Raw genomic sequence first — 17472 nt, forward strand, 5'->3', positions numbered from 1 at the left:
AATATCTCTTTGAATGTATAATCAGCAGGGGATTGAAAGGTTTGAAGAATGCCTGCGTCAGGTTAGGAAAGGCACTGCCAAGCCTAAAAGGATGCCTGTGTGGTTAACCACCCACATCAAGGAAGACATGGAAGGCACAAGGGCTTCTTTTAAAAAGTGGAAGGTTTGCCTGAACGAGGTGCACAGAAAGGAGCCCAGGATCTGGCAAAACAAATGTAAGTTGGCAATAAGGAGAGCAAAAAGAGAATTTGAGGAGCAGATCCTCAAAAATACAAAGACAAACAATAACATTTACTTATTCATGGTATTTATATGATCTGCTTTCCCTCTGACATATTCACAACATTTCTGTGCCGGCATATAAATATTTCTTCAAATATATCAGGAACAGAAGCAAGGCAGGGAGGTCGCTGAGCTCCTGAACAATGAAGCAGTGAAAGGACTGGAAGACGGGAAGAGGGCAGAGATGCTAAATGAATTCTTTGCATCTATGGAAAATGTGGGGGGGGGGCACCAGAACCCACACCAGAACCACTGGTTTCGGGAAGAGGTCTAAAGAACAGATTCAAATACAGGTGAACAGCGAAGAAGGACTACTTCTTTAGTCCTTCTAGGACTACGAGCAAATTAAAAAGTATAAGTGGCACACACCATTAAAGAACTCAAATGTGGCTGGTGCACCTAACTTGGCCTCCCAACTAGAGGCTGGGTAAGTTGTAAATGTTACACTAATGTTTATAAAGAGATCTGGGGGGAAATCACAGGCCAGTTAGTCTAACATCTGCTCCAAGCAGATGATTAGAAATGGCTACTAGAGAGGAACAAAGCCGGTTGGAGGAAAGCCTGCAAGGCTTCTGCAAAGTCCTGCCTTACTAAAGGTAAAGGTCCCCTGTGCAAGCACCGGGTCATCCTGACCCATGGGGTGACGTCACATCCCGACGTTTCCAAGGCAGACTTTGTTTACGGGGTGGTTTGCCAGTGCCTTCCCCAGTCATCTTCCCTTTACCCCCAGCAAGCTGGGGACTCATTTCACCGACCTCAGAAGAATGGAAGGCTGAGTCAACCTTGAGCCGGCTACCTGAAACGAACTTCCGTCGGGATCGAACTCAGGTCGTGAGCAGAGCTTTTGACTGCAGTACTGCCGCTTAACACTCTGCGCCACGGGGCTCCTCCTGCCTTACTAATCCTTTGGAATTCCCTGAGAAAGTTAACGACCATGTAAATAAGGGGGAAACCCATGGACATTATAGACTTGGATGTCCAAAAGACCTTTGACAAGGGGCCTCGCCAAAGACTCCTGTGTAAACTTTAGCTGTCTTGGGATAAGAGGATGGGTTCTCTTATGGGTTACATCCTCTCTGGAAGCAGACAGCAGGAGTTAATGGACAGTTCTTGCAATCTTTTAAGGTTGTTTTAAGGTTGTGTTGTTTGGCAAACAAAGATGAAGGAAAGGATATCCAGTGGCTATTGTATCATCGAATGTCAAATGTTAAGCGAGAATTTGTACAAAATGTTTTTTATATGGTACATAATGCCTAAAGACATAGCAAAAGCTAATAAAGACTTTTTTTTATATATATAAATTTTATTAGGTTTTATACTAGAAATTTTCCATTACATTGAACAACATCTATAACAATATCAAATTTCAATTCTAACTTAAAGTTGTTATAGTTCCATATCATATAATAAAAAAGAAAAAAGAGAAATGGAAAAGTTTTTTTAACTTCCCCTTCACCTCTATCTGCCTCTTAATAAAAAGTTCATCCCGTCGTAGGTAATCTAATCTTAATAAGCTATCAATACCATATATAGAAAAAAAACCCATAGTCTGTTAGTAAATATACTTATACTTAATCATTATAAAAAAAATCAGAAATAATCCTCTGGATCAGATTAGAAAGTATTCTTCCATTCTTCCCATTTTTAACTCATATTCACAATAATGCATCCACGCCCCCCATTCCCCCAAAAACCGAACGTCATTTTCTTCATTTAGAATAGCTGTGAGTTTTGCTATTTCTGCCACTTCAAACATTTTAACAATCCAGTCTTTTTTCTCAGGAGTTTCTAGCCCTTTCCATTTCGCTGCATAAAGCAGTCTCGCAGCTGTTGTGGCATAAATCAAAAAAGTTCTTTGTATTGCTAAGTCGTCTGGAATCATACTCAGTAGCATCATTTCTGGTGTTTTGGGTATATTCTTTTGTAATATTAATCTCAATTCATTATAGATCATGTCCCAGAAGTCTTTGGCTTTGTCACAGGTCCACCACATGTGATAAAAGGAACCAATTTCTTTATTACATTTCCAACAAGTAGGGGACATCGTTTTATAAATCTTTGCAATTTTCTTGGGTGTTAAGTACCATCTATACATCATTTTATAAATGTTTTCTCGCACTGACTGTGCTTTTATTCCTTTTAGATCTTTGGACCATAGTCTTTCCCATTTATTTAAAACAATATCATGTCCCACATTTTGAGCCCAATCGATCATAGTTGGTTTAATCGTATCCTGCTCACAATATATTGTTAAAAGGAGATTATACATTTTAGAAATCAGTTTTGTATTATTATCTAGTAAAATCCTTTGAAAAGAAGATTTTTCTTTAGAGAAACCTTTTTTAGCATCTTGTACAAAAACTGATTTGATTTGGTAGTATTGGAGCCATTGTAAATCATCCTTAAGAAGTTGAAAGTCTTTTAGTGAGCATTTCTTTCCTTCCCAATTAATTAGATCTTGATAAGTAATAAATTTGTCTGGTCTAAGTGGGCGCAAAGTTAGCATTTCTTGAGGCGATATCCACATCGGTGTTTCTGGTTCCAAAATGTGTTTATATCTCATCCAGATACGAAGTAAAGAGGACCTGATTATATGATTACGAAATGTTGCTTGTAATTTAATTTTATCATACCACAAATAACCATGCCATCCACTTAAGTTATTATAACCTTCCAGGTCTAACAAACGTATATTTGACAAGTTCATCCAGTCTTTTAGCCATACTAAAGCTGCCGCTTCAGCATAGAGTTGAAAATTAGGCAGTGCTAAACCTCCTCTAGTTTTTAGATCCACCAAGTATTTATAAGCAGTCCTTGGTTTTTTCCCTTGCCAGATGAAGTTTGAAATGTCTTTCCTCCAAGTTTCAAAATATTTAGTTTGTGATATTATTGGTAAATTTTGGAATAAGAAGAGCATCCTCGGTAAGACATTCATTTGGATCGTTGAAATACGTCCCATTAGTGACAATTTTTTGTTTGACCATATAATCATATCAGTTTTAATCTTACCCCATAACTTGAGGTAATTGTTGGTTATCAGATCTTTGCAGTAATCCAAATTCCCAGGTATTTAACTTTGTTAGCTTTCTCCCAGCCAGTATATGATATAAATTCCTGTTGCTGTGTTTCCGATAAATTTTTAAATATTATCTTTGTTTTTTCTTGATTCACTTTAAAGCCTGATACTTTTCCAAAATCGTCCAAAGTCTCCTGAAGTATATTCATTGACTGTGTTGGATTTTCCAAAATTAGCAGTAGGTCATCCGCGAATGCTCTCAACTTAAATTCATGTTTTTTAATTCTTAACCCGCGGATGTCCTCCATACTTCTTAGGCAAAAGCTAATAAAGACTTTAACGGGAAATGCTGGAAATGTCAGAATACAAATGCAACATTCTATCATATGTGGTGGACTTGTAGGAAGGCAAGAAAATATTGCATAGTGATACATGATGAAATGCAAAGAATAATGAAAATCAAATTTGCATCAGATCCAAAAAGCATGTTATTAAATATCTTATCAAACAATATCCCAAAATATATACTGAATTATTTAGGTATATGGTGACAGCAGCAACAGTCTTATATGCAGTAAAGTGGACAGCAGAGGAGAGTCCAGAATTAATTGAATGGATACATAAATTAACAGAATATGCAACTATGGCTAAACTAACATCTTTACTACATAGATCAATTTCTGAATTCTATGAAAAATGGAATTTCAAAGTAAGATCCATTACAATGTATCAGTCTTATTGGTTATGTTTATATGTGTATATTCATATGTTTGTTAATGTTGGGTTGTGTTCAGAAATAAAATTTATTTTTTAAAAAAGGTTGTGTGTTTGGGGCAGCTTGGTTTTAATGGTTTTAAAATGTGATTTCATCATGTATGTTTTAAATTGCTCGGCCACCTTGGTGGCCCTTGTAAGGGCAGAAAGGTGGGATACAAATTTTGTAAATCATCATCATAATTCTGGCTGCTACATTCTGAACCAGCTGAAGTTTCAGGATCATCTTCAAAGCCAGCCCCACACAGAGTGTACTATGGTAGTCCAGCCTGGCTTACCTAGGAACAGCCACAGCCCAAAACCAGCCTAAGCCGGTAAAAAGCACTCCTCACTATTGGACGTCCCAGGCCAGAGAGGAGTCCATAAGCACCGCCAGAGGGTCAGCTTGCTCTGCCAAGGGGAACACAACCCTCACCCTCACCCTCCTCTGGGAATGCATTCCCGGGAGGCAGGTAACAACACACCTCTACTTTGCACAGGCAGCCAGTGACAGGAGGGAAAGGGGACTTATTTCGGTTCGTGTGGGTCAGTGGGCCCTGTGGAACGGGGCCACCTGGCAGGCCTGCTTTGGTCACTGAGGCCCGGCAAGCTGCAAGCGCCAGCACGTTCTGTTCTACTCTGCAAGGCCGTGGAGTTCCACTACTAAACATGGGGAGTATGGGGAACCTCCATATACGAAGCAGATGACTGACGCCCAGGTTTAGGAGGTGGCCCCAGGGAAAGGCCTGGGCCATTTTCTGGGCTGCTGGCTGGCCACTGTGTGGAACAGAATGCTGGACTAGAGGGGCCCTCGCTGGTCTGCTCCATGCTCTTGCACACCTCTTCTGCACCTGTGCACTCTACATGGGGCTTTAACAGAAACAGCTGCACACTCAGAATGAGGCTGCTACTCACCGGTAGCATCAGCATGGTCCCCGGAGGTCCTGGCAAGCCGTCTGCTCCGGGAAGCCCGGGTCGTCCAGGAGGTCCCTAAGAAGGTAGGAAACAGACAGTACCCGTTATATTTTGGACACAACTGTCCCAGTTGATGAAGTGTGGGAAATATTCTGCCACCCCAGTGGAAAGTTATGATACCACCGATTACCACCTGACCTGCAAAGCGGACTGTTGGCCTTCCATGGTGGAGGAGAATGGGCATTTGTCCGGCTGGACACTCCTGCTGATCCATGCAATCTCTTTGCAAAGGCAGCCCAGGGCTGCTGAAGCCACCGGAAGGAAGGTGCCAAGCCCCCCACCCCCCCAGGGCGGCACCTCAGTGGGATCCCGAGCTGAGCTTTGGACAGCTTTTTAGGGTCCCACTTTTGAAGTAAGCTTTTGACAACTGATCCGTTGCTCTCCTTGGTGAATTCTGAAGGGTTTGTTAAATTGTAGCTGTTAGTATGAAATTCTGCTGTAAAAGTCAAACCAAATTGCAAGACAAGGAGGGGAGACACATCTCAGCCACAAAACCACAATGAGTATTGTTTACAGCTTTGGTCTAGCGCAGAAACAAATTTGCTCCCACAAATTTCCCCCCATACATGTCTAATATGCTCCAAATATTTTCCACGTATTCAGAGGCAGGCTTTAACATCCTCTGAATTTGACTTAATCTGAGGGTAGGACTTTTGATATTCCACAGGTGAACTGAAGGGCTGTTTGGCATCTGATTGGTTAGAGCAGGATTATCGTGACATTCTGCATGCAGGATGTTCAACCCAACCTTTGTACAGGGCCAGTGTCTGAGATGCTTTGTAACTTATTATTTATGACTGCTTTGAGAGCTTACATGCCGTGGCTTCCAAGATATCATGAGGCAATGGCATTCAGCATTTGACAGCCAATGGATTATGAGAAATTATTTTTGATATCCACCCAAACAATCCAAAGACACTAACAGGTCTAAGCATAAATCCTAAGCAGGTCTACTCAGAATCTTACTCAGGTGTATTCAGTGGGAATTACTCCTAGGAAAGTGTTTGTTTTTCTTACTTCATTTATACCCTGCCTTACTCCCCAATGGGGCCCAAAGGGGCTGTCATACTCCTCTCCTCCATTTTATCTCCACAACAACCCTGTGAGGTTAGGCTGAGAGTGTGTGACTGGCCCAGGGTCAACCAGTGAGCCTCCATGGCACAGTGGAGATTCAAGGGCGGGTCTCCCAGATCCTAGCCTGACACTCTAACCACTACACCACACTGGCTCTCTAGCTGTCCTTAGGAATGCACTTGAAACTTTGAAATAAATGGAGATCTGAAATGTCACATTCAAAAACCGAGTTGCAAACATTTCCCCAGATTTGGAAACGTTTGTCTCTGGCCCCCCCTCCAAATGGCGGCGAGAACAAAGTCCGAGCAAGAGAGCTCTCCGTGGGAGCAGCAGGTGCCTCAGCATGCCAAGAGAGCTGGTCTGGTGTCAGCTGGCAGGGCTTTGGCATCTGCATTGCCAAGAATCTCCAAACAGACTGGCAAAGCCCAGCAGCAGTGAGATGAATCAGGCCATTAGGAAGCAGAACGGAACAGGTCGTGGCCCAGCCCCTGCTGAAAGGGCAAGCTGCAACGCTGATTTCCTCGCAGGGCAGGATCAATGTCGCACGGCTGGGGTGTGGCTGAATGCCTGCATGGCTGTTCTGCGGCCAGGAAGTGCCCCGTCCACTTGCTTCTCAGGTCCAAGCAGAGGCGTGGCCTGGAAGCATTTGCAGAGGCCGAGCCTCAGCCCGTGAGACATGGCTGCCGGTTGCTGCTGACAGGGCCTTCTTCCCTTCTCAGCAGCCCCCTCCTTCAGTCTGGCATGAGTTCTAATAACATTCTGGAAATAAGAGGTGGTGGGGACTGAAACGTCACATCCACACATGCCTAAAGTGCTTAGTCCCACACCAGGCATCATCATTGAACAATGCAATTATACGATCTTGTTAAAAGGTTTTGCACATCCCTGTTTTACAACCAGGCTGGAAGTTCTTTTTTGACCAAGATATTGCCAGGCTGGTGTTTCTGCTTTTGCTAAAAATTCCACACACTGCAAATGGGACATGCTCCAAGTTACATTTATGTCAAAGGAGAAAACGGCACAACATCTGCACAGCTTCCTGTGTTTAGGGTTGTCCAGTTGGAGGAAGGGTTGCCAAGTCAAGGAAGAGCAAAGTGCTGGGAACGGAGCTCTCCAGAGCTCCCCCAAGCGTCTTGTCGCAGGTGCCGACCAGATCACAAGGGCTTCGATGACAGCAGGGGAGCCTTTCAAAATGGGGGGGGGGGAGGGGAGTTGAAAGGGTAAATTCCAAAGGACTCACACTTGGACCAAGCAAAGGCTTGTTTTCAAAATAGTACAGTAGTCCTTTCTCATATGTATGTGAGAAGACATGCCCGGTCAATAGAAATCTACTTACTCTGTCTTTTAAAAGCAGTGAGCAGGCCAGAGGGAGGGGGGCCTGATGAACAGGCGCTTGTGTGTGGGGGGGGGAGGAGGTACTATCACAAAATGGTACCCATGAATTAGAGGGATCCAGGCAGAACTGCGGAGTCATGAAGCGAGCGCCTTCCTGCGCTACTCCAAAAACCCCACTAGGTGTCAGTCCCAGACACGCAAACAGAGGCCCTCTCTGGAGCTGGAAACGACAGCCCCTGCGGAGTGAGGCTTGCAAACTTCCTCCCTGCAAGAAACACTCTGAAGACCCCGAAGCCTCTGTCTTGCGCCAAGGATCCTGGGGCACTCACTGTCTCCTGGCTCAGACTGAGGATGCACCCAGAACATACCCCACAGGCCCTTGCCAGCTGCACTCTGCAGGGGTGGATTACAAGCAGAGAGCTGCTGGATGGCCACATGGATCCTTCCATCACAGCCCCCTTGATGAGGGTCCAAAGGGAACCCAGCTGGTGCCGCCCGGCTTCAGGGCAGAGCAGGCAGGGAAGCAGCAGGGCTGCCCAGCAAGGGCTCTGGAATGTGGCGGGAGGCAGCGGACTCACCGCAGGGAAGCTGTTTTCAGCTGCATCCCCACGGTCAGAGTAACGCCAGTGTGGCATAGTGGTTAAGGTGTCAGACTAGGATCTGGGAGACCCAGGTTCGAATCCCCACTCTGCCATGGAAGCTTACCAGGTGACCTCAGGCTAGTCACGCACTCTCAGCCTAACCACCCTCACCAGGTTGTTTTGAGGATAAAACAGAGGAAAGGAGAACAATGCAAGCCACTTGGGGTACCCATTAGGAAGAAAGTCAAATAAATAAAGTAAATAAATAAACAATAAATAAATAATGCTTTTGTGAGTTGGAAAACCCAGGGTGAAGGAGTGAACTTGCTCATCTTTGTGGACTTTATTCAGTCCAGGGCGTCTCCTTCATGAGGCAGGAATATTGGGGTGGGGGGAGAAAAGGTAGGGTGGATGATTGCCCCCTCCCCATCCCAAGAAGTAGTGCAGACAGTTCCCAGCCACGGCCGCTGTGGCCACACGTGAACATGCCTGTTACTACTTTCCTTTCTCTTTTTGGTTGCTTCCACAACAATCTGCTAATCTTTAATCTTTTGCCGAAGTTTCAACATTTTGGCTTCAGGGTCAGTTGATGGGTGTGGGGAGATGATTTATTTGTAATTGTTTTTTGAGAGATCGCAAACACGAGCATCTTGCCTGAACAAAATGCAAACAAGCACACACACACATCCCCTCCCCATTAAACTACTCAAGTGATTCCTTTTTGGAGACGCAGATTACAAAAGCGCCTCCTTCTTGCCATGGGTGGGAATGCAAAGGAAACTTCCCCCTATAAAGAGGAGTCTGGTTAACTCACAATCCCCCACCCCCACCCTGTGGGGGCTTTCATGGACCCCTCTGGAATTGCTCTGTCTGTTAACTGGTCCAGCAGCACCGTTTGGGGTCTGGAATTCTATTCCTTCCCCTCCTCTGTAAATCATTTTAAACTCTAGAGAAAAAAGTCCACTGACACTATTTATCTTGGGAAACCATCTAGTACATCATATTGTTGAAGGCTTGGCTTCCTGTCCTGAAAACCTCCAGACTAACAAAGACTACAGTCCACAATAGCCATGCAGATTAGCTTTGGATTTCACACATTAACAGATCACTTCAGGATACAATGGTTCCTTATTAACATACCACACCCTCATTAGCACATTATCTTGATACTTACAGGACAATGATTAGCACATTACCTTTGATACTTTTTGCAGGACAATGATTCAGCTCAACCCCCCACCCCCTTTCTGACTATATATTACTCTTCCTACACACTTGACACTGAGAGACACTGTCCTTCAGTGTTACTCCTCTGAAGATGCCTGCCACAGCTGCTGGCGAAACGTCAGAAAAGAAAATACCAAGACCACGGTCACACAGCCCGGATAATCTACAAGAACCATCTAGTACATCCCCTAAACTTGAGAACATATTTGTATTTTCTCAGCCCCTCTTTTCAGGCAGATATGAAACGGGCTGGCAAAGCTGCCTTCTGCTTAGTCCGGATTCCTGGGAGTGGTCTCCATAGGGCTAACATTTGACCAAGAGATTTTACAGTTTGAAGGTGCAGGAGAAAACCAGTTTATATCCTTTGAACTAATTTCAGAGGTAGACACCCGTCTCATGAGTCAGCACCCTCACATTTGAATAGGCTGGTGTGGTGTAGTGGTTAGAGCAGTGAACTAGGACGTAGGATCCTTCGCTTGACCATGGAGGCCTGCCAGGCATCCTTGGGACTATCACAACCTTTCCATCTAACCTACCCTCACAGGGTTCTTGTTGTGACAATCAAGTGGAGGAGAGGGGAACGATGCGAAAACGCACTTTGGGTCCCCAATCAGGGAGAAAAGTGGGAAAGAAATAAAAACAAGCACGAAGAAGCAACCCAGCTGAGCTGCCGGGGGCCTGGGTCGAAGCCCCTTTGTGCCAGCAATTGGTCAGCTTGGTTTTTCGTTGTCTGCTGTATGCTTGTGCATTTCAACTCGCATTTGGTCTGGGTTGCTTTGTGTTGCTTGCTTGCTTTGTCCTTTTGCTTTCTCACGACTGGGAACAACAGAAGGTCACAAGACTCCAGGTGCCTTGCAGTGGTGGGAGAAGGCTGACGGTGCTTCCCCCTACAGCCCTGACCTCTGCATTGCTGTGGGCGGGAAGCCTGAATGCACTGCAGCATTCCAATATGGTTCCAAGCACTGAAGGCATGCTTAGATCCCACTGCAGCTTCACACCCGAGCCGCACAGGTAGCCAGGGGCCCCAAGACAGCCTTTCGTCCTAGAGGAGGACTTGCAGCTCCAAGGCCCACCCAGCCACAGCTGCAGGTTTGCAAAGCCCAACTGTGTGACAATCTACATTGACCGGGAACAGAAGCGTGCAAAATGCTACGATAGCTTACCCTTTCTCCAGGATCCCCCAGCGGGCCCGTTGGCCCTGTTGTTCCTGGAGGCCCTGGAAGACCCTGATGTGGAACAAAAAGGAAGAACATGAGCTGGGCAAGAGGAAAGGAAGGGTGTGCATCTGTGTATACACACACACACACACACACACACACACACACGTAATGAACAGGAAAAGTACGCAAAAGATCTGTTTACGTTAGCATGGTCAAATTGACCTTGCAATGCTTTCAGCTGAATGCCCGTCATATGGAAGCAATTGAACCCAGGGAACAGCTGCCTTTCGCATGTTCGCTCAAGCAATGGTGGGAGGTTCACAAACACATTGTTTGTGCTGAGCGGGGGGCGGGGGGGCGGGGGGAGAGCGGAGCAAAAGGGGGAAATCTATGGAGCTGTGACTTACTGCCGGGCCTTCTGAGCCAGGTGGGCCTTCAATGAGCATGCCCTGCAAAAGAAGAGGCCAGAGTGAGAAAGGACTTCCGAAGAAGGGGTCCCGTGCACCCCACACCCATCGCATAAACTGTACATTCTTCCATGACAAAGTTCTTCACATTATCCTCTATCTGAATTTTTCTACCTGTATAAAAGATGTACAAAAGTATTTATTAATTAAAATACTTGTGCAAGAGCAGCTCACGACAGCATGCAAAAACCAGCACATGCCAGCACTATGAGCACACGTGGCAGCACCCAGACCAGCTATTAAGCAATCTGCTTATTTCATTTGGGTTCTGGTAGTCGTGGGGGGGTGGGGGAGCAAGGCTTGGCTGGTGAGTGGCCGACCTCTCTCAGACCACCAGAAATCCCCCCTGGCTAGACATTAACCTTCTTAAAAGTAAAAAACAAAAAAATGATTCTCACTTTTTCTGAGCTTTTGTGGCAACGTGGCTAATAGATTCCGATATTCCCAATGGATTTGGAGAACAAGAGGGAAGGGTCTGAGAAGACCGGCATTCTTCCTCCCTCACTGGAGTTTCCCAAAGCATCTGTAGCCTGGCAGCCCCCCCAGCAGTGAGTCCCACTGAGGAGGGCCACCCACGTGTCTTGCCAGCTCCAGGGCCGGAGGAGGCTGTTGCAGAGCCCCAGCAGAAGGCGGGGTTCTTGGAGTCACAAGAAGAGAGAAGCGTCACCCACTGAACGCTACCCCAAGATCCAAAAGCTCCTCAGCCCCACTGCGCACTGAATGGGGGGACCCTCCTCCCGCTCCCCCCAAACTTCTTATTTCTAGATAAGACTTCAAATGGCCCTTCACTGTGAAAGACCCTGAACTCAAGAAAGGAGGCACTGAGAGAGAATCCCCTCCCTCCCCGGAGCCGGCTGCCCTGGCTGCTTTCAAAATGCTGAGTTTCAGCTCCGTACCGACTGCCCAGGGGCTTCCTTCAGCAAGATTCTCCAAACTATCCCCTGCATAGGATACTAACTATCCCCTGCATATCCTATCCCCTGCATAGGATACTGACCAGGCAAAGAGCCTTCCGCTCCCAGAGGGCCTTTCCAATTGGAAAGAAAGCAACATTTCCAACAGGATGCCCTCTTAAATAAAGAGACAGGTGCTATTCAGAAGCTTGCACACAACAAAAGACCTCTCTGCAACTACAGTGAGGGAAAAAGGTATTTGATCCCCTGCTAAATTTGCCCGTTTGCCCTCTGACGAAGAAATGACCAGTCCATAATTTTAATGGTAGGTTTATTGTAGCTGTGAGAGACAGAATAACAACAGGAAAACCCCCAGAAACCCAGAACACAAAAGTCAGAGATTGATGTGCATTATAATGAGTGAAATAAGTATTTGATCCCTTTGCAAAAGATGACTTAGTACTTGGTGGCAAAACCCTTCAGGTCAGACGTTTCTTGTAGATGGCCACCAGGTTTGCACACATCTCAGGAGGTATTTTGTCCCACTCCTCTTTGCAGATCCTCTCCAAGTCAGTAAGATTTCAAGGCTGATGTGTAGCTACTCGAACCTTCAGCTCCCTCCACAGATTTTCAATGGGATTAAGGTCTGGAGGCTGGCTAGGCCACTCCAGGACCTTAATGTGCGTCTTGAGCCACTCCTTTGTTGCCTTGGCCGTGTGTTTTGGGTCATTGTCATGCTGGAATACCCATCCTCGACCCATTTTCAATGCCCTGGCTGAGGGAAGGAGGTGCTCACCCAAGATCTGATGATACATGGTCCCATCCATCGTCCCTTCGATGCGGTGAAGGTGTCCTGTCCCCTTAGCAGAAAAACATCCCCAAAGCATAATATGTCCTCCTCCATGTTTGACGGTGGGGATGGTGTTCTTGGGGTTGTAGGCAGCATTCCTCCTCCTCCAAACACAGCGAGTTGAGTTGATGCCAAAGAGCTCGATTTTGGTCTCATCTGACCACAACACCTTCACCCAGTTCTCCTCTGGGTCATTCAGATGTGCATTGGCAAACTGCAGACAGGCCTGTACATATGCTGTCTTGAGCAAGGGGACCTTGTGGGCTCTGCAAGATCTCAGTCCTTCACGGCGTAGTGTGTTACCAACTGTTTTCATGGTGACTATGGTCCCAGCTGCCCTGAGATCATTGACAAGTTCCCCCCGTGTAGTTCTGGGCTGTTTCATCACCGTTCTCATGATCATTGCAACTCCACAAGATGAGATCATGCATGGAGCCCCAGACCGAGGGAGGTTGACAGTTAGGGTTGTCACCTTCTCACCAAGCTGCTTGGCAATAGTCTTGTAGCCTAGTCCAGCCTTGCCACACCAGGTTTCAGAAGGGCATTGTCCCCCCCCCGCCCCCCCCCCCCAGCTGAAGGGCAGCATCCAGTGTTACGCTGAGGAATCAGGCTTTGGCTGCCTGCCTGGCTGAGGCCCCAGAGATGGCACCTCGACAGTTCAGATGACCCAGGGAGCACATGTCTAAAACTGGGAAGGGTCGAGGCAGGGCCCGCCTTCCTCCCTAATAGTAGAAAAGAGCAAGAGTCCAGTAGCACCTTAAAGACTAACAAAAATATTTTCTGGCAGGGTATGAGCTTTCATGAGCCACAGCTCACTTCTTCAGATAACTCCTAATGTGAGTGTGGGGGGTGGGGCAGTTTCCCCCTCCTTCAGGCCCCCAGTTTCACTCTAAGGGGAACAGGGAAGAGCTGCCCCCAAACCACCCCTGGTGAGTCAACAACACCCCCCCCCCCCCGCCGCTGCCGCCCCAGGGCCAGGGCCTCTGCAGCAAGGGTCTTCCTCAGCTCCAGGACAATGTGCAAAGCAGAGGCAGAAGCAGGGCTGGGCTCGCAGGAATTGGAAGAAGCAGGCCCAGTTCAGCATGCATCCCGGAAACAATGCTTGTTAATGCGGCTCACTTCTGGACATGCACGTGGGTGGGCCTTGTCCAAAAAGCCCTTCCTTTCCCCCCTGGCTTGCTAAAGTGCAACAAATGCTTGCTCCCGGAACGCAGAAGAATGTGGCATGCTGACTTTACGGGTATAGGCATGCACACGTGCACGCACACACTCACACATAGTGGCTGATTAAAGAATGACCCCCCCCCCACACACACACACACACAAGGGCGTCACTTGAGTAAAATTACTGTCCAGGACCTCACTCAAATGATAACCTTCACCCCCTCCTCTAAATGCATCTAAGACTTTGCTGAAGATAAGGAGCATGCCACTGCCTCTTTTCTTTTTTAAAAAGAAGACATTTTGTCTTTGGACAGGCCAAATAGAGAGAAAGGCAGGGAGGGAGGGAAAGGTCTTGTTTATCTTCTGGCAACCATTCTGCTGTCCGGCGTTTTGAAAGCTGTTGGGACTGCCAAATACTTTTGGGATGATTAAGCTGAACTGTGTTTTGTTCTCTGGGTAACTTCTTGCAGAATGGATTCTATGTAACTGTATTAGCAGATCCTGCCACACATGGATTGCACACATTTTGGATTTTCTCCTCCTAGGCATGTACACACTTTCAACTTTTAGCAGCGGCCTCCTGCCCAAAAGCCGAGTCTGGGAAAGGAGGAGGAGGATTTTTGGAAAGCAGTTGTTGATTTCATTTCCCTTTGCAGGAAAATCACACATGGGGGCACAGAGAATCAGCAAATGAAAACCTCTGACACCCCCCCCCCCTTATCAGAGCGGATGGCGATTCCTCCAGTTACTCTGCCAAGCAAAACTGGGTTGAGTTCCTGGTCAGCAGCAAGTACAGGACTGGGAGGGGCCGGCAGAAGGAGGGACTGCGGAAAAGGCCCTCGAGAAGCCACAGCTGCAAAAGGGGAGTGAACGTAGTGTGGATGCTGCAGGGACCAAAGCTTGAATTGAGATATGGTGAGGGAGAACTGCCAGCTTTGCTTCCGGCAAGCCGGCACCCGTACTTTAATGCTGCATAGAACGCAGGCAGCTTTTTAGGTGAAGGGATGGGGAAAGCAGCAGAACTTTGGCTTCGCAGGCAGCAGTTAAAGGCACCCCCCACACCGCAACCTGAGTCTCTGAAAGTGTCAAATGGTCTCTAAAGGCACAGAACCGCAAAATTAGGCCCACCAGAGACAAGACGCTGCAGATCAGTGAATGGACAATTAACAGTCAGGGAGAGGCAATTTAGATTAGTCCAGTATCATGGTTAGTTGTTGTTGTTTTTTGCCAAACAGGGGTTTAACAATTTCTCCCCCACCAGTTTCAGGACTTCAAACAACCCATCCCCCAACTGCTAATTTGCCCCGTTGTGGAAAACCAAACTTCCTGAATGTTTCCCCCTATGGACCAAATAGCAGCCAGGGGTGGGGGTTTAGGGTGAGGTTTGGAAAATGGCACAGGGAGAAAGGATGGACCCCCCCCCCCACACACACACACACATTTGTGAGCATGCAGTCCAAATCAGGGTCTCGGGCACAACTGGGCTAGTTTGGCTCTTAGTTTTCAGGAGATGGCAGAGCTGCTGCTAAGTGACTGTTGCCAGCGCTCTTAAAAGCGCAAAAGCCCTGCCGGGAAAAATGTTGTCCACCCCATGCTGAAAATGTTTGCAAAGGGAAGGTGAGGTGGCCCCAAAAGTCAGAAGTCACTTTATGGACATGCCAAGAAGATGGTATAATTGTCAGCAGCAGCATTAGGTGGGGTAAGAAAATCTGCATGTGCTGAAGTTTCATCTTTTTAATGTTTATTAAAGGTACAGGACACACACACACACACACACCCCCCCCCGCACAATGATTCCAGCCCTCCCAGCCACAAGCAAAGCCGCCTGCTCTGCCTGACAGGCACACCACGAGTGGCAAGACCAGGGCTGGGGCCCCTTGCACATCACCACTCCCACTGGTCTCTCTGCTCCTGCCAACAGCGGCCTTGAAGACACCCAGCTCCCCACCCACAGGGCAAAAGCATTCAAGCTAGTAGCACACCCGCTCTCTCCAGCAATGAAGCTGCACTGACCACTTGAAGTAGCCACAGGAGATGGACGTGTGTGTGTGTGCAAGCAAACCCTCAGCGTTCATAGGATAGCTTCTTTTTCTTGCTCAGAGCATTTCACCAATATATTGTCAGTTAAGATCCAATGCCCAAACTTTCCCAAATGGGAACTGCTCCTGGCAGAATACCCTGGAAAGTGGTGGGGGGGGGATGTTTCTTGCTGCATTTCTCATAGAGTTGGAAGGGACCACCAGGGTCATCAAGTCCAAGTCTGTCTGTCTGTCTCTCTGTCTGTCTGTCTGTCTGTCTCTCACACACACACACCATCACCATGGGAGTAGTTACAACAGAACCTCTTGTACTCATTATACACATTTAGTGGGTGTTTCTAGTTTCCCCAGTGGGTTTACATGGATTCCCCAGATACAACACACAGGCTAATCAGTGACAAAGGATGGCTGTTACCGGTTCGATGATCGCTGGCTCCCCCTTCTGCCCTTTTTCACCTCGCGGCCCACCGACCTGCACCAGACAGGGAAGACACAGGTCAGAATGACTGGTCACGGGCACACTTTTGCAAGAATGGCACACGCTGAAGGAAGCCAAACGCCTCATTTGCCCAATGAGATGTAATGGGAAAGAGGGTGTCTGAGGCGCGCTGCTCAGCCGTTTCATTTATTTCTCACATGTGCATTCTGTGCTCCTGCTAGTTAGCTGACATGAGTTATGCTTATCCATCTTGTTACTCCAGCACACTCTCATTAGACCCTTATAGCTATGAATAAACCAAATACATACATCAATAGGTGGGGTTGGTCCACTATTTTCTTCCTTACAGCAACAACCCTGTGAAGGAGGCTGTGAGAGAGGGGCTGGAGCAGCTTACCCAGACTGCATCATGGCCAAGGAGGGATTTGAACTGAAGTCCAAAGGAGGCCCTGAAACACCCTGACCAAAAGAGTCCAAGGAACTAGAAGGCAGGACTCCAAACCAGAACATTCCTTGATCTGTCTAGAGCCAAGAGCATCACGTATTCAGATTGCCCTGTTCTTCACGAAGAGTCAGGATGAGAGATAACGCAGAAGAGTTAAGGGCCAGTAGAAACCATGCTGGATTTACACTACTGGTTCAATTCCCTGCTCTGACAGGACATTTGCAGGGTGACGTTTGGCCCACAGTTTTCTCTCTGACCAACCTACCTCACAGGGTTGGTATGAGGATGCTGGGGAGGAGCCTCGGGCTCACTGCCTGGAGCTCCTTGGAGCAAGGGCAAGAAAAAATGTAAGGCAGAAAGAAAAAAATATGTGTAGGCAGCATCAGAAAATGGAGTGAAATAGCCGGCACTTAAACACAAGTGTACAGTTCAAATTAAAGCTACTCTTTTACACAATGTAAATTAAAGTAAATTAAATTAAGAAGTGCCAAGTGTGTCAATCATCCTGGAACTTTTTCACTCACAGGCCAGAACAATGGAAAGCAGAAGATTAACACTTAATAAGCAGGCGGCAGTGCAATCCTAAACAGACTTACATCCTTTTAAGTCCATTGGCTTCAATGGACTCAGAAGAATATAATTCTGTTCAGGATTGCACTGTGGATAACCTGTGGATAAACCTTCCTATTTCTCTGAGGGGTGGGCCAGTTTTGAGGCTGTTGGCAGCAAATGTCACATGAGGTTCAACCTTCATCTTGCTTTTGCTTCCCCC

At 47.0% G+C, this 17472-nt stretch overlaps 1 protein-coding gene across 1 annotated transcript in view; it reads right to left on the reverse strand.

Moving 5' to 3' along the window:
* Positions 1-17472, reverse strand: part of COL5A1 (collagen type V alpha 1 chain) — a 325021-nt gene that overhangs the window by 131673 nt on the left and 175876 nt on the right. The window contains exons 9-12 of the mRNA XM_056859974.1: positions 16232-16288; positions 10811-10852; positions 10407-10469; positions 4967-5041 (exon numbers count right to left, since the gene is read on the reverse strand). Of these exons, the coding sequence (XP_056715952.1) occupies positions 4967-5041; positions 10407-10469; positions 10811-10852; positions 16232-16288 (237 nt within the window). The remainder of the gene's footprint in view (positions 1-4966; positions 5042-10406; positions 10470-10810; positions 10853-16231; positions 16289-17472) is intronic.

This window comes from Euleptes europaea, chromosome 14 (genome assembly GCF_029931775.1).
Source record: "Euleptes europaea isolate rEulEur1 chromosome 14, rEulEur1.hap1, whole genome shotgun sequence".
NCBI classification, from domain to species: Eukaryota; Metazoa; Chordata; class Lepidosauria; order Squamata; family Sphaerodactylidae; genus Euleptes; species Euleptes europaea.